The sequence below is a fragment of the Phyllostomus hastatus genome, unplaced genomic scaffold (assembly GCF_019186645.2).
Source record: "Phyllostomus hastatus isolate PE091 unplaced genomic scaffold, TTU_PhHast_1.1 phas_scaffold_1066, whole genome shotgun sequence".
Classification (NCBI taxonomy): Eukaryota; Metazoa; Chordata; class Mammalia; order Chiroptera; family Phyllostomidae; genus Phyllostomus; species Phyllostomus hastatus.
Genome location: NW_025334004.1, coordinates 7,557,996 through 7,575,453, shown reverse-complemented (window position 1 = coordinate 7,575,453; position 17,458 = coordinate 7,557,996). Strand labels below are relative to the sequence as shown.

At 39.2% G+C, this 17,458-nt stretch overlaps 1 protein-coding gene across 4 annotated transcripts; it reads right to left on the bottom strand.

Annotated features, from left to right (window-relative positions):
• Positions 1–219: 219 nt before the first annotated feature.
• Positions 220–16,218, bottom strand: CEP55 (centrosomal protein 55). 4 transcript variants are annotated; one of them, XM_045854289.1, is made up of 9 exons: positions 16,105–16,218; positions 15,177–15,367; positions 13,054–13,323; positions 11,254–11,322; positions 7,161–7,311; positions 5,355–5,668; positions 4,096–4,167; positions 2,946–3,071; positions 220–1,325 (listed from the first exon to the last, which is right to left on the bottom strand). In XM_045854289.1, exons 2-9 carry the CDS (start codon positions 15,357–15,359, stop codon positions 1,125–1,127), a joined length of 1,386 nt encoding a protein of 461 aa, XP_045710245.1. In that variant the 5' UTR covers positions 15,360–15,367; positions 16,105–16,218; the 3' UTR covers positions 220–1,124. The 4 variants fall into 4 exon arrangements, with proteins under 4 accessions (XP_045710245.1, XP_045710243.1, XP_045710244.1 ...); XM_045854287.1 differs by having other exon boundaries at positions 15,843–16,176; XM_045854288.1 differs by having other exon boundaries at positions 15,885–16,176.
• Positions 16,219–17,458: the final 1,240 nt, after the last annotated feature.

Here is a 17,458-nt window from a genome sequence, read left to right as displayed (position 1 = left end):
TTTGAAACCCAACAATGTCTTTTTAAAAAAAAATGATTGTGGGTATTTTGCCTAACTTTTCTGTGCTTCATGTAGTTTTTGATTCCAGTGTACCCTTAACTACCGTATTTTCCACTGTCTGTTAATCTGTAACTCTCTGGCACTTCTCTCTGAGTAGAAATCTTAGAATACCCATTTATATACATACATGCTAGACATATCAAAAATTATTAAATAATTTTATTTTTCTTCCTTTATATTACTAACAGTAACCTAATGTTAAGCATTTTAGAAAACCTGGAGAAATAAAAATGTTTTTGGTTTACATACACATGTATAAAAATATATATTCAGATAGGCAAGTACCTGCTCATAATATTGCCCAGCTTTAAGAGTGCCAAAAGTAAGTAAATAGTCAATAAAATACCTGCAAATTAAAACAGGAGCACTAGATTTTAACAATTTTAACTGACCAATATGCTGTGCTACTGAAATTCAACTTAAAGTGACAGCCAGTTAACATGACAGAAAACACTGTGTGTGTGGCGACTTGGGAGTATTCCTGCAGCAGAATCTACTTTGTGCTTAGAACATTACTAGGTTTACAGTTTCAACAGTAAGCAGCAATAAAGATGAAGAAAATTCCCAGCTTGTCTAATAACCTCTCTATAATAACAAGGAAAGAAATTAAAGTATTGCCATCTGTTAACAATGGACTCAATTGAAGCTACATTTATTTACGTATATCAAGTGCTTAGATAAAAAGTGCCCATACAGTAAGATACTTGGTTAATTACCTCTGATTTTTAAAGACCCACAACATACAAAATATTTGCTTGCCTGTGTGTAGATTTAATTCACAAACAATAACTTGTCTTTCCTCTGTCAAGTACTTTAACAGTGCAACATGTCAGTTGTCTCAGCGCACGCTGAAGCCTGAATGGGAACCATCTCAGTGAGGTATTCCCTGTCAAGGAAAATGCAAAGCAGCCCAAAAAATACAGTGATAAACTTCTGCACCAGAGTCTCCAAGGTAGATAGACAGTTTCTTATATAAGAGGTAAAATAAGGAATTCAAAATGTTCATTTACTGATGTAAGATGCAGTATTGAATCTTGTGGCAAAAATAAAGAACAATTAGGTTGCTATTCTGAACAGTATTCAACATGGACGAGGAGGTCTCGATGTTCAGTGGCTGGATACTGGGCACTGCACTTGGGACACTCCACCAGGCTTTCGTTTAGTGCATTTGTGGGGCTTTTTGGTGAGGCAGCTTTTACTTTGTTTCCAGTCTCTCCTTGGAAAGTGACTAATGGCTCTGTGAAGGCAAATTCAGGAAGCTGCTTCTGAAAAATAAATGTCATATGAATGCCATTTATATGTAAGTAGTACCTGCTCCACAGATGGCCCAGCCGCTTCAGCCCTGCAGACAGATTTTCTTTTGAATCTCTGCTCATGGGTATTATGGTGCTAACATATGATGTTGTTATAAATTGCCCAGATTACCCAGGAAGAACAGGGGTCAGGTGCTGAAATGAGTAGGTTTTATTAAAATGCTTAGAGCCAAATGTAAAGGCCAGCCTGTGTGCAAGGAGGACAGAATTTGCTAGTTTGAATAAGAGGAGCACTTCAGCAGTAAAGAACTACATGGGATTAAGAGCAGCACAGAATTTTAGCAGATCAAACAAGTTAAACACAGAAATGACTAATTGTGTAATAATACCTGTGGGACTTCCCTTTTTCATGTTTCTGAGGAACTTAGAATAAAGCTTAAAAATGAGTATTTTACAACATCCTGTGAAGATGATAGACCGTAGGAACAGAAACAAAGTACAGGAAAAGGATGGATTCTTTTGTATGCCCTCCGGGTTCCTGTACTTTGAAAAACAGTCATTAACAGAAATGAATGATAAATTTTAATTTCAACTATTATAAATGGTCAAAATCAGTAATGCTCTAAAGGATAGAGCCAAAAATATATTTTCTTTATATATGTAAAGACATCACAAATGATTTTTAAAACAATTGTTTTTTTCTTTTTTAAAAACTGAGTACTTCTATTTGTAACATTTCATCACCTGCAAACACTCTGCAGTACCGGATGATATGTAAACTATGTGCTACAGGATACACACACACAAACGCAGGCCCCAACAGGTCTGGTCCAAAGCAACATGAAAATAGGCAAGTAAAAAAACCACTTCCCCAGAGAACCAGTGTTATATAAAAGGTTTGTGTTTTTAAAGGCTATGTGTTCCCAGACAATAGCATGGTGATTATCAGAAGGAAAGTGGGGGTGGGGGAGGGGTAGAAGAAGGTAAAGAGGGGAGACAGGTGATGGAAGAATGAACTTGGAGTGGTGACCACACAATACAATAAATATAGATGATGTATTATAGAATTGTACACCTGAAACCTATATAATTTTATTAACCAATGTCACACCCAATTAATTTGGTAAAAAAAAGTGAAGATAAATGATTATGAATTCCAAAAAAAAAAAAAAAAAAGGATTATGTGTTCTGGGTAACCCACAAAAAATGCTTAACTCAATGTGTTTAAAACAGTGTATTAACAGTAATAGTCCACTATCCCTAAAAACAGCATTTCTTTCTTTCTTCCTTTTTAAATAGAACAATGTAATTCCCTCCCTTGCCTCCCTCAGGTCAGGAACTTCTGTGTGCCTCTCCAATCACAGCCCAGGGTGGGTGGGGGATGACCCTAGGCCCGGGTAATGTAATGATTACCAAGAGCTACATAATGACCCCTTCCTGTGCTCTGAACTGACGCTCAAAGGGCAGCTGCTTCAAATGGGGCAGGGGCTCTGCCTGCTGACTGAGGAACAGCTGTTCTTTAAGTGATATCCTCCTAGTGCAGGAACTGGGTGGAGATATAAATGGGAAGAAGGCAGAAAGAAAAAGAAAAAAATAAGCTTTAAGTTTAACCTTTAACCATTCTAGACTCACCAAGGATTCCAACTGTGTTATTTGATTTCTTGCTTTTTGAAGCTCCGTAAGAATTACATGCAATTGATGCTGCATATTTTGACGGTCAAGTTTTTCATTTTCGAAGTCTAAAGTACATGCCTGAATCTGGAGAAATGCCCAGGACAAGATAGTTACAGCTGGTATAAACTGTCCAGTTTTTGTGACTGGATACTTGCATTTTTTAAATTAGCACAAGAAGCAAACATTTGTCGTACTATTAGAGCAAGAAGTCAACTGAGCACAGTGAGATACTGATAAATATGATCTTACCAACAGAATAGTTAAACAAAATAGAAAGAGAAGTGTAGATACATAGAATAAACCAATAGCTGTCAGAGGGGAAAGGGTTCGAGAGGCTGGGTTGAAAAAGGGCACGATATTAAGGAAAAATATATGTGCGTGACACACAGACATGGACAACAGTGTGGTGGCAGCTCTGGCAGGGAAGGGAGGGTGGGGGAGGTGGGAGCAGTAAAGAAGGGATAAACGGGATGGAAAGGGGCTTGACTTTCGGTGGTGAGTGCACAACGCAGTGTGCAGGTGATGTTTTATTGAGTTGTACACTTGAGACCTGTATGGTTTGGTGAATCAGTATCACCCCGATAAATTCAGTTAAAAAATTAAAATAAAAAAGAAGTTTATGGATGAGGACTTGGTTGATCCAAGGAGCAAAAAGCCAGTGTCTGAGGTATAGGTATCTCCCCCAGCACTGTTTTTGATGTGGAAGGGAGAGAAGGGAAAGAGATGGCCGATCCCAGGTTTGGAATGTACTAAAGATCTCTGGTCTCTGTTCTCAGACTAAATGGTGTCTCTTTGAGTTCTGCTTGAAGTGACGAGGGAGCCCTGTTAAGGAGACCCTGATAGGCTAGAGTCAGAACTACAAAAGCTGGTTGGGGAAGAATAACATTTGCCAAAGTGAACATACCCTTCAAGAAAATTGCCATCTCAGCTCAGCGAATCTGTTTTAGCCTAACAACAGTAACAGTAGTATATGGTAGCACAGATAAAGTTTAAAAAATATATATTTTTCACAACTTTCAAATGGCTCTTCACAGAATAGTGTAAACATGAGAGAAAATTCCATTTTCTAATGGGTGATATCAGATTTAGAAGCAACCCCAGCAAGTACCTGTTGTTCCAACAGAGCTATCCTTGTTTGTTCCTCTTGCTGCTTTATCAGAGACGTGTAAAGAACCTGGACCTGCAGGGTGTAAACAGACACAGTGTGGTCACATCCAGCCTTTCTATCGCTTGACCTGGAGGCATGAGCACTCACGAGTCTCACATCCCTAACCAGAACACCACCTGCTAGTCTGAGTGAGTCACTCCAGCTGGGGGCTGATGGCTATGGATGCCAGCAGCTGAGCAGTGCTGCCAGGGCTGCGAGCTCCCTGAGGCACAGACTGAAAGCCGAGGGACAGCACAGACTCTGCAGTGGCCACACCCACTGTTCTGGAGGTTCTGCTGTCTAATCTACTAATATCTCTGAGTAGGATAATAGCTGGCAGGGCCTCGCTTCCTTGGCCACAGAGTTGGAGCAAAATTCTCAGCCATTTTTGCATAATCTTTCACAAATATCACCGCTTACACCTGTAGGCAGAAGTGAGTGTGCTGAAGACTAAGAGGACACATGTTATAGTTTATTTCCCACCCCCTCAACTTTAAGGATTTTTAAAATTACTGTTCTAACAGTAGCCATCACTAACAGGTCCCTTTGGTTTACAAAGCTCTTCTACATTCTCTCATTGCCCCTCACAAAAACCCTGTGAGGCGAGAAGAAATTATTAATTTGACACATGATTAACCTGCAGGTCAGAGAAGTTAGGGGATTTGCCTAAGGCCACATACATCCTGGACTATAGCCCAGCTATAGACTCCAAATACTGTTCTCAAAATCCAGACTTGGGGACTTCAGCATCCTGGCGTAAAGCTGGGAGTGTGAGAACACAGAAGGGGCCACAGGAATGGCACGTAAGCACAGTGCCATGGTCAAGGCCTAGGAGTCAGCCTTGATTCCTCTCTATAAATCTTTGGGCTTCTCACACATACTTACCTCCTCTCTCAGGGCCTTTAAAGTGTATGTGAGCTCCTATGGCTGGAGAGCCACTCACCATGCTGGTCCCTTCTTGTCATCAGGTGTTTGTCCAAATACCATTTCCTCTGTGAGGCCTTCTCTGGCCCCCAGTTCCTCTTTGTCAGATTATCTGGTGCTACTTTTAGTTTCTTGTTTATGGCCTATTTCCATTCTAAGTATGAACACCCACAATGGGGACAGGATTGTTTTGTTCCTTGCTGGTTCCCAAGTGGTTAAAGTAGTCCCTGACACTTAGTAAGTACAATGAAAAATCTGCATTATGTATCACGGAAAACCTTATTGGTTGGGCTCACCTGAGATAAGAGCTCTTCAGATCTCGTCTTCTCTGCTTCGAGTCTTCTCCTGGCAGTATCATTCTCATCCTGGAGCCTTTGTATTTTCTCTGTTTTATGCCTGTCATCTTCCAGGTGTTGTATATTTGCCTTTCTTTGTGAACACAATAGTTTATTTAAATCTTGAATTTCTTTCTGGGTTTCTTCATATTTTCTTTGAAATTCACTAAGTTCAAAATTCAGCTGAGTTACGGTTTGACGTTCAACCTCAAGATCTTTTTTTGCACTTGCCAAGAGGTAGTGGTAATGTTTTTGCTTTTCTTCTTGAAGATAACCTGTGACAAACACAGCAGGGCAAGATGCACTTTATGAAATATGTAATATTTCTGAAAAGATAAAGATAAACCCGGCTCTATAAACAAGGTCACATTATTTCCTCACCTTACAAAATGAAGGGTCAAGAGGTAGATCTGATATTTGACGGGACAAAAACACAAGTCCAGGTACATTGCTTGAAATTACAACACTAAAAGGACTAAAAATAGTAACATGACTATTCTATGGAGAGGGAGAGTCACTAATGTCTAAAGAAGATAAATCAACAAATAGGGATACTAGCTCATTACTGATAGGTGAAATCGTTACCAACATTAAAAAAACAGAAATGTGAACAGCAGCTGCCCTGATAGGATGAAACAGAGACCAGGATGTGATGGGAAAGGTGGAGCAGGACCCTTCTGTACTATTAAATATTTTAGCAAATGATTATTACTTTGATAACACACACGTACACCCCTATGTTACCAACAAAAAAATTAGACTTAGCCCATAACTAAAATCCTACTTTCATGTTTGGTAACCTTGTAAAGGCATTACAGTAGTAAGTTTGTCCCCTTAGGGATAAACAGCTTTGAATTATCTCCAGGCACATTCCTTTTATAGTTTCTTTCTAGAATTAGCTTCATTTTAAACACCCAAGAGCCTTGCTCGCCTTTCTTTAGCCTTCTATCTGTGTACTTTAAGGCTTCCTTCCTGTTAGGGTGCTCAGGAATTTAGTGAGTGATTTGCATGGGGTTTCTCTTCTGTCCCTAGATTGTCACCTGTAAGATGAGTAATGACTCTCTGTCTCATCCGCTCCCTAGCAGATGAATTTCTTGTGAAACTCAGCTGAGAGCAATGTTAGGGAAACTGCAAAGCACTTGGCCAAAAAAACCAGCATTATTAACAAGAAACTTCATCTCAATTCTGTGGTGAGATTCAAATGATTGAAGTGTCACCTATAAAATGTATTCTTTCTCCTGGGACTAATATGATAATTGGTGACAAGGCAGCTCTGGGGCCAATAAAGTTGGAGAAGCGCTTTGAAGGAGGGGAGGACATGCACAGTGGAGAAAATGTAATGTGCCTTCAGAGCTGCTGGAGACCCCTTCCCCTGGTGCCCTTTGCCTTCTTTTATCAGAAAACAATGGGAAATAAAACAGACTGGCTAAAATGGTATTTTTTCAGAATTCCCTTTTAGTAAGACTTGCTCTTTTCTTTAAAAAAATTTTTTTTTAAAAATTTATTGATTTTAGAAAAAAGAAGTGGGGGGGAGAGACAGAAATTTGTTGCCTCTCTTATTTATGCATTCATTGGTTGATTCTTGTATGTGCCCTGATGGGGGATCAAACCCACAACCTTGATATATGGAAATAATGCTCTTACCAACTGAGCTACCTGGCCAGGTAGCTTATTTTACTTTCTAACACACACCTATAAAATCTAAAATTGAAGAATTTGGAAAATGTCAGGCAGAACTATCCCAAAAGACCATGTTTATACCAGTACCTTCTGATTCATTCTTTTTTGTCTGCTGTGGGAGTGAATGAGCAGCTGTTTCCAATTTCTGTTGCAACTCATGGATTTTTGCTAGAAGTCCTTTTACGTAGACCTCTCGCTGCTGATCATAAACAATCCATTGCTGATTTTTCTCTAGAGCCTCAATGTGAAAGTACACGAAAACCAATTATAAACATTATTATAATAATAACAAAATAGAAATTAAAAAAGCAAAATCTGAAAATGGGCAAGGAAGCCCAAGTGATGTAGTCTTTTCTAGTACATAAAAATTCTTATGGCTCACAGAAGAATTCCCTCATTAGTTCCAAATTTATAAATAGAACTACAAAACTGTCATCTGCAGTAGATGTGAGATCTTGCTTCCTGGCATGTCGACAGTTTGGCTCAAATAAACTATTATAAAAATTCTCTACAGGTTTGCATGTTTCTTACATTGACAAACCGTTTGTAATAAAATGATCATAGCTATTTCTATAATCTCCCAAGTTCTTCATATGTTCCCCTGGTGTCATAATTCATCCCAGACCTGTTGTAATTTACTGTTATCAGTGACTGAAATAGCAGCCAGGATGCCTAACTTCATAGGCTTCAGGGCTGCCAGAAAGAGCTGGTACAAGCACAAAGTTGTTAACACACATTGCATGGTGAAGCCTTACATGGTGAAGTAAAACAAACTGTAATATATTTTCCAAGGTGTTAGATTCTTCTTGAATCACCCTACACTTGTTGTAGATGTATTGTAAAAGGAGGGCTGCCTTTCTCCACAAGCTGGCATCTCACTCTACAGGGATGAGATGGGATAAGTTGTAAGAAATATAGTGGAAGGTTCTGGTTGTATATCAGGGCATCTTCCTTCAGGTAAGAATTTCTACTCTTTAAAGACATAGGCAGTTCAAGTGCATTTCCAAAAAGATCTATATACATGAAAACTCTAAGACTAGAGAGTTCCTCCAACCTTTGCTAGGCCCCTTTCACGAACATCCTGCAAACTCCTGAGCAAAGCTTCTAGGGGTGGGGCTTGAGGGATTTCCAGTGTCTGTTTTCCATTAAGCTAGGAAATGGATCAGGAAGACAGAGGCAACTTCTGGAATCAAAGACCTAGTCCAGGGCCCTCCAGCCACTTGACCACTTTTCTCTTTGCCCCCATCAGGCAGTTATATTTGTTCTTCTTGTATGACTTTAAAGTTCATTTATCAAACGAAGATACTGTGTATTCAGTCTACATTATATAGGATACTCAAATTTAGTTGATAAAGAGATGTAGCACTGTATGACTCAAAAAGCCCACTTATCCAAATACTTACAAATCCTACATTTGAGAATAAAAATACCTCATTTTATACCAAATTTTAGCCTTTCCATATTTAAGAAATATTTTAATATAAATAATTTAAGTTAGCATTGGATGGTTATGCAGATTTTCTTTTAAAGAAAACTGTCCATATATCACTCACAGTGAGAAACAAAACTGCGGGCTAATGTAAGATTTGAGAGGCACCACTCTGAAAGGTCACGTGATGGCCACGTCCCTTAAAGTAGTAAACACTTCTTCACACCCGGCCTCTCTCACCGACCCTGTTAATCTGCATTCTTCTCTTTAATAGCATCAATAAAGGGGTTTGATAGCTATCAGTAAGTGTCGATATTACTAGTTTTGCTCTTTAGAGTCATCATTGCATTAGCTTTCCCTTCCGGCCTTGTGTCATCTACAGGTCCGCTAGGCATGCCTTCACATTTCCATCCAAGTTACAGTAAAAACACAGAGCAAGTGTGGGCAGAAGTGAAGCCCTGTGGAGCGCTACTAAAGCTCTTCCTCCGGGTTGGAGAGGATCCAGTAAACGTTCCTTAGACAAAAATTTCAACCTAGACTAAATGTTAGCCTCTACTGGAGGAATAAAAACGCAGGCCAAATGACAACTGGACTATGGATAGGGTCCATATTAAATTTATTGAAGTTGCTATTTGTACTTTAGTCATGTAAGAGAATATCATTGTTCTTAGGAATAAAAATTAAACTATATAGGCTCAAACTGTAAAGTATAAGAGTCGTAAGTATAAGTATATCCATATGCAATTTGCTCTCAAATGGTTCAGATAAAAATAAAGTGTACATGTGGGGGGTGGGGACTGAAAGAAAGTGCAGAGGAGGGTAAAACATTAATAATGATAGAATTTGGTGTACTTGGTAAGTGGGTGTGTTATGTACCATTTTCATTCTTGTCACTTTTCTATAAATTAGAATTTTTTCCAAATAAAAGATTTGAAAATAATTATCTTCCCTAAAGTCTGTATTTGAAAATGAGACTTTTTTAAAAAAATGAAAAACAAGACATGCCTATGAAAACTGCCTTTTGGCTTCATTTAGTTCAAAAGTTGCTGATGCCAGACAATTCACATCATTAACATAATTATTTCAAAATGTTGGCCAGACTTAAATGTAGCTGCGGAGTGATACAACAGGCCTTACAGAAGGCAAACATAGGATTTTAGGGCTTCTTTTAGCTTAACAGATCTTAAAATAGGTAGGCAAATGTCCACAGGAAGTTTTGTGGGAACACCGAGGAGGAGTATGGGACTAGAACTGCTGAGCTCTCAAAAGGTGAATAATGTAAAAGTGTGTGGACTATCAGGAGTGAGATTTCTCTATTCTGCTCCCTAAGTGCTCCAACTACAATTTTCCTCCCTGTCTTAAAAATCTGCAGAGATTGCAAAGTGACAACCAGAGCAAAGCCACTTCTTGCTTATTAGGAGTAAGTTGTTTCTCAAAGGATGGCCTTTGAACCATCAGCAAGAGCAGCAGCAGCAGCTGGAGCTCGTTGGAAGTCCAGAATCTCAGGTCCTATCCCAGACCAAGGAAATCAGAATCTGCATTTTATGAGGATCCCCTAGGTTCATGTGCACTTTGGAGTTTGAAAGGCATTGCTCAATCTACATCACCATTTGAAGGTGAGTTAGGTTAATTTTATTCCATTTGTCTAAAAGCCTTACTGAGGTAAACAGAGCAGAGAAGTACAATGTATTCCTTTAGTAATCTAGGAAGATAGAAAAAAAACTGAGTATAAGCATGTAACATTTTAAGTGAATTTCATAAAAAGAACCATGATCTAAAAGTAACTTTTGTTTATATTTAAAGCAGCGCTGAAAAGCCTACAAATTACATATGAATTTAAGAAAATAGCATATATTTTCAGGTACTTTGCTAAAGGAGACACTAGTAAAATTCACATAAGATTCCATTTGGTCATTCTTTCAACTGTTCTAGATCCTGGGGATGATATGTCAGACAAAAAAAGCATTTAATAGTTCTTTAAAAAACCATGTTTCTTCTTTATTTTAGTTGTCGCTAAGTAGATTATTTTGATAAGGGTACTCACTATAGGACCCCACTATACAGACACTCAACAGATTTAAATTCTTCTTTTGAAGATCAAATAGACCACAAAGTACACTTGCTAGATAAAACAGGAACCTTAAGAGTGTACTTAGGTCAGAGTAGACATACTAGTAATATTTCTAGAATCAAAATACTTACCTAATGGTGTAATAATTAAATCAAGAATTTCATACTTTGTATATCTAAGCCTAAAACTTGAAAAAATACACTGTGAATAGTAGTCCTGTGTCCTCAATTTAATTCCCAATGGAACCTACCAATCCATTTAAGATATAAGTGTACAATAATATGGCTTCACCATATATTGAAAATAATTCCATATCACGTTCTACAGAAATGAAGTACTGAGTATACAAAGAATGCTTTTGCCTTTTCAAACTATTATATTATAATAAGAAAATAGCTGGGCAAATTAGATTTAAGTGAAGGGTATTGTTGAGGTATTTGGTAGTGATGGGTGATTTCTAGGGCTTTCTAGCCAATGAGACCATGATTAGAGGAACTGGTCCTCTTGAATACCTGGAGACTAAAGGTAGTCAGTCATCCAGAGAGATGATCTCAAACCACTCAGTTCTCTATCTCAACAGGTTTTTTTTCAACTCACAGCATCAATGCTGTCAAATTCCATGAAATTTATGGATGAAATTAGTCCTCTTTAGCCATAACTTAATAGGAAAAGGAACTTACATCTCTCAGCTGTAGTTCTGTCTCATGAATATTATTCATTGATGAGTTGAAGCATTTTGTAGTCTCAGTCTGTTAATAAACCAATATTAGTTAATATCACAAATGTAATAATAGAAGCTTCCTCATTCTACTTCATAGGGGCTTCCCAAAATCCAGACCTTATACATGCCAGTGAACCGCATGCCAGGTGAAGGGTACCAGAGCAGAATTAAGATTCAAGCCTGGCTGGCGTAGCTCAGTGGATTGAGCGCAGGCTGGGAACCGAAGTGTCCCAGGTTCGATTCCCAGCCAGGGTACATGCCTGGGTTGCAGGCCATAACCCCCAGCAACTGCACATTGATGTTTCTCTCTCTCTCTATTTCCCTCCCTTCCCTCTCTAAAAATAAATAAAATATTAAAAAAAAAAAAAGATTTTCTGGAAGTGCCCTAAATGGATTGGAAACCATGAGATTTCAGATCTAATGGGACTTTGAGGTCATCTGGACCCCAGGATCACCGGAAAAGGAGACAAAACAAAACTGGGCTATTTAAATTAAATCTGGAAAATAATAAATTGTTAAACAGAAGGTAAAAGTTGTTTTCTAAGTTTATATTGGTAACAGTATTATTACTAGTTCATATAGAGTATGTAGAACTTAAAACATAACTTCTTTTTCCTTCATTTTCTCATAAAGGAAAAAAAGAAGGGAACTAGATAGATAGTTAGGTATCTAGGCTGGCCAACAAAACTCAGAGAAAGCAGTATTCCAGTCCTTATGTAAATGCTGGCAAGGAAATTAAAAATATTTTTTTTCTCCAAAGTACTCTAGATACTCACCCTAATATGTAGCCCTTACTCCCTCTGAATTTAGTTCTCTAGCTAGAAACTATAACAGAGATAGGTCACCAAACCTCTTTCCTTTTTCCCCTGGGCACACTGTAGACAACATTTCCCAGCCTTCCCTGTGGTTAGTGAGGCCCTGAAACTGAATTCTGTCCAATGGAATATGGGCAGAAGTGATATATGCCGAAACCATGCCTCACCCCAAACCCTCCCCAGTTCTCCACAGGCTCTCCCTAGCTCACAGCTGTATAAGAGGATCTTCCTCTGATGGAAGACTCTGCCATTAAGGGATAGGAAGGGTGGGGGAAAAGAAATAATCTGGATCTCTGAATGACTCTGAGGAGCAAAGCCTCCTCCACTCCAGCCTGCACTAGACTGTGACATGAGGGAAAAATAAACATTTGTTGTAGAAGACTGAGATTTGGAGGTGGTTTGTTATAGCAATTAGACATGCTGATTAAAATAGAAATTAATAGTGAAGCCCTGGCCAGATAGCTCAGTTGGTTAGAATATTGACCTAATATGCTAAGGTTGGGGGTTCAATCTCCAGTCAGGGCACATAGAAGAAGCAACCAATAAATGCATAGTGAATGGAACAACAAATTGATGTTTCTCTCTCTAAAAAAAATGAATAAATATAATCTGGCTGGTGTAGCTCAGTGGGACAAGTGCTAGCCTACAAACCGAAAGGTCACTGGTTGGATTCCCAGTCAGGGCACATGCCTAGGCGGCAGGCCAGGTTCCTGGTTGGGGGCATGTGAGAGACATCTGACTGATGTTTTTCTCACACATCAATCTTTCTCTCCCCTCCTTCTCCCTCCCTTCCCTACTAAAAAATAAATAAAACCTTTTTTAAAATCAATCAATAAAAATTTTTTAAAAGAAATTAATAGTGGATAGCCCACACAATTATTTCTTAAAAAGTTTTTATTGCATCAGAAAGGGAAAAAATCTGGGTTTAAAGAAATGATTAGTACCTGTGATGAATGAATTGCTTTGGTTTCAAGTTCAGCGAGTCTTGCAGTTGTAGTAGACAGCTGTTTTTTCACTAGATCTGTCTCTTCAGACAACGATTTCAACAGTTGTTCCCTCCTTTCACCTTCCTTTGTTTTCTCCTCCAGCTGTTCCAGCAGCACAGTAGTGCTATATTTGGTTTTCAGCTGGTCTTTGAGTCGCTGTATCTCTTTGTCCTTCTCTGTGAGATGGTAAGCATTCTTCTCCCTCTCAGCTTCAAGGAATTGAATTTTCTAGATATAAACTAAGAAGAATCTTAGAGCAGAGCCAGGTCAAATGTGAAAGTACATGATATACTACAATAAACATTTATGAAGTATTTACTATATATTAAATCAGCACTGTACTAGATACCAGGGCCAAAAAGATGATGAAGCCAAGGTCTTCTGCTCAGAGAGCTCAGGGAGGTAAACTAATACATTAATGCAATATGGTTAAGGGCTGTAGTTAAGATATGAATAAAATGGATGTGACACAGACTCAGGAGAATCCAACTTTGTCAAGAGTGGCGAGAGAAAGCTATAGAAAAGCTGGCTCTTTCACATGAGTATCTGATAATCATCCCTTCATCATACCAGTGCTAAAAATCTCAAAGGCTCACAGTCATATGAGATGTGTGCTCACTAAAGAATTTGAAACAACAGAACTTAAAAATTACAGAACATTTACACCTGGATGAACATTCATTAACTTGCTTTTTGTTAATAAACGATTTGGTACCCAATCTAGAAGGTGGTCTTCAAAGGAATGTTCAACATTTTCAAGTACTTGGAAGATAAAGAAGGCATGCTTATTGTACTGCTGCTGGCATAAGGGAGAAAGCACCAATGGAGATGACAGAACAAGGTAGCAGAATGACTTTACATGCTAACCAGGTGAAAACATCATAAAACTAAAAACTTGCATTTGGCTGGTGGAGGGGGGTGGCATGGGATCAGGGGAAAAGCAATTGTTCAAATATAAAGTGGGGAAAATTGAGTTGAATGGTTGTGTGAAAATGCTGAGGGATTTCAGTTAACGACAAGCCTAAGAGAAGGCAGCAGTATGCTGTGGTTACAAAAAACGCCAAGATGTTAGGTTTTGTGGAGTACAGCATCCCATCTGGAAGTAAGGGCACCATTTCCACCTGTGTTTGCCACTGTGAACATTCCTGGATGCAGAATTCAGAAAAGACATGAACATACCACCAACTATTCAGGAAAGTGACCGGGATGATTAGAAGCCAAGAAAGCTGAAGAATATGGGGTTGGTCTACAGAAAAGTAAGAGGAAGCAAGTTTTTCTTAAATATGTGAAAAGTTGTCAATTGCATTAAAAACATACTTGTTCTGTGTAGCTTTAATGGGCACGATTAGAACAAATGGGTAGAAGTTACAGGAAGTTTAGTTTCAATTGATCATGAAGGAGCAGAGATTTGACAATCGGTGGTTGTCAAAAGTGGAATGAAGTGGAAAGAGATCTTTCAGGGAAGCTATCAGATTCCTTCACGGGATTGCAAAATAATCTTTATATCTAAGAATTGGTGATAGATCACTTTTTAATGCTTGAATAAGTATCTACCTCAATATGTGTTCTTAAAAATAATAAGTCATTTGGTTTTAAGATATGCCTATAAAATAGAATTTAAACAAATCCAATGATGCTATTTAATACAGGTCACTTATTTTCTAACTTTCATAATAAAAGTACTATTATGAAAGATATTAAAATCAAATTAATGATTAAACTTTTAAATCATTCCAGTTCTAATAAAATCCCAACTGCTTTACTGACTATGGCACAACAAAGTGAAAATTAGGAAACCTGAACTATAGTTTAAAAGAATGCAAGATGTCAATATATGTAATGATTTTATCTCAAAAGAACCTGGAAACAAAGAGTACTTGGAAAGCAGCCAATACACACAATAAAATAGATTTTTAAACATTCATATTAAAATCTGAACTCCATTTAACCCGTTGAAAAATTAGATTTGATTTTTTACATTTTGTAAACAGAAAAGCTAGGTTATATCATTAGTGGGGAAATACGTTCTCATCTCCTGCCATAAAGCTTATTACAACCAAAAGGGTTTTAAGGTCATTTACCTCCAAAAGCCTGTGTCTCTCTTGATCAGTCAGTTTTCCTCTTCCACTTGTGATTTCATCCACTGATGTTTGTAAGGCTGCAGTTTTTCCCCTAATTTTTTCTAATGCAGTTTCTGACTTGGAGCTACTAGACTTTGATCCCCATTTACTTTTAATTAAATCTTTGGGACTTCTGCAAGACATCTCTGAAACTGTAAAAATAGAAACAATTATAGTTTATAAATATGAGTTTACAAGGTCAAAGCTCAGGTTTGAAAAGGTCTAATAACCTGTTTGCTAAATAGGAGAACTTTTCCATGAAAATAAGTGATGTGGCCAAACCACTAGGGTGTGGGGGAGGAAATGGGGGCCGAACCTTGAACTGTTTTTGTCACCCACAGTGCCTAAGAGCAGGTGCTCACAAATAACTTGCAGATGTGCCGACAGGAGGTGGCCAAAGAAACATTTCAATTAATCCAGCAAACTGCACAAGGCATCGATTACAGGCTACATCATCTACAAGTGGAGGAAAATCTTACAAAGCCCTCACATAAAGACTTCACGGGGGAGGCAGACAGGCAAAATAAAACTGCAAAAAGAGGCACTTTATCTCTCTATCTCTCAAGACATAGAAATCCTTGTTAATCAGCACAATGCTCAACTAAGGAAAGACCTTGGCCAAGTCACCTGGTCTCACTGCGCCGTCTGTAAGAGGACGATAATACACACCGCAAAGCTGAAAGGAGGAATCGAAACCACAACGGTTGTGAGGCGCCCAGCCCGGTGCCAGGAAAAACCAGCTTAAATCAGGCGGGCAGAGATTGAGTCCCAGACGACGTGATCTGCTCAATGATCCCGCCTCCCGCTCGGTCCGGCCCCGTCTCGGGGCTGAGGCACCTGGCTTCCCCTCGCCAACCTCCGAGGTCGCCTCCCAGCAGGCTGCCAGCACCTGGGGTGAAAAACTGAACTCGCGTCTGCCCGGCGACAACTCCGGAGACAACGCCGCTTCCGGGAGTTTGAATCCCGCGGCTGCAGGGCGGGGCACGTCACTGCCGGCGGCGACTCAGCCTGCAGGATGGAGGGGCAAGCATGCGCATTGGGGCCGCTGCTCCCGGATTCGCTGCGATCTTTGGGGGGCGGGGCCTGGAACCCGAGTGCAGAGGGTGGGTGGGGCGGAGGTGAGCCGGAGGCGGGGCTGGGCGGGGTGGGGCTGGGCGAGGACGGGAACGCCCTCTCCCGGGTCTATCAGGGTATTCTGGGGTTGTCTCTGATTTTTTTTGGTGGCTCAGACCTCAGATTCGGTGTTTCTTTGTAAAGGGTTGATTTGTGTTTACCAGCTTTGAGAATGGAGCAAATTCCTGTGCTCACAGCGGTAAACCCAGTGACTGTGAACTGGAGCTACTTCATTCTGTGTCCTTGAGCATAATTCGCCCTGCATAAAATGGGAAAAATGGATTCTACAAACGAGCTCAGGTTGCCAATATTTCCTTTGGACTCATTCTTGTCAGGCGTGCAGCAATGGGGAGTATAGCAGGATAGTCACGCCCGGGTTGAAAACAGCTTGTGGGCCCTGGAGGAAGGGAGTCAGGCCTTTGCTCCAGATTGCTGCCCTCTGGCTTGAGATGGATCTGTTGGTCAAACCTGGGTCATGGTTAGCCGTTGTTTGGTCAGGCCTACCTTTCAGACCAAGCATTAAACACACCAGGGATTTAAAACAATAGATAAAAGGAATCAGGGACAAAACATCCTAGGAAAGCAATGTGGCACACAGGTTAAATTCTAGATTAGGACCGAGTGCCTCTTATTATCTATGTAATCTTGAATAAGTTATCTAACCTCTCTATATTTACTTTTCTGATCTGTAAAAGGATGCAAATTATATCAACTTCATAGGGTGGTTATGAGAATTAAATGAGAAAATCCAATGCAAAATGCTTGTCATTTAGTAAATACTCAATTGATGTTAACCATTATTACACATAAAGCAACAAACCCCTATACTACTGAATAGAATAGATGAGAAACCATGTACAGAATTTCAAATAACTTTATATATATATATATATATATATATATATATATATATATATATATATATATATATATATATGTAATGTTAGGAGATAGTGTTTGGTCCCTGCTTCCAAAGACTTCACATGAAAAGAGGAAAAGAATTGGGCTCTCTCATATCTGTTGTGTAGAAGTATCAGATGGGATTGAGGTGGGAAGTAGTTGGGGCAAGAGGAAGTGAGGTTGTGAATTCAATGTCCTGTGTTGAGAACAAGGGCAAAATTACTTTCCAT

Excerpts from the sequence above, each read along its gene's own strand:
- CEP55 (XM_045854289.1), bottom strand. The coding sequence starts at position 15,359 with ATGTCTTGCAGAAGTCCCAAAGATTTAATTAAAAGTAAATGGGGATCA. Across the intron at positions 11,323-13,053 it reads AAGCAATTCATTCATCACAG|ACTGAGACTACAAAATGCTT; the intron begins GTACTAATCATT and ends GTTTATTAACAG. Across the intron at positions 1,326-2,945 it reads TAACACAGTTGGAATCCTTG|AAGCAGCTTCCTGAATTTGC; the intron begins GTGAGTCTAGAA and ends TTTATTTTTCAG.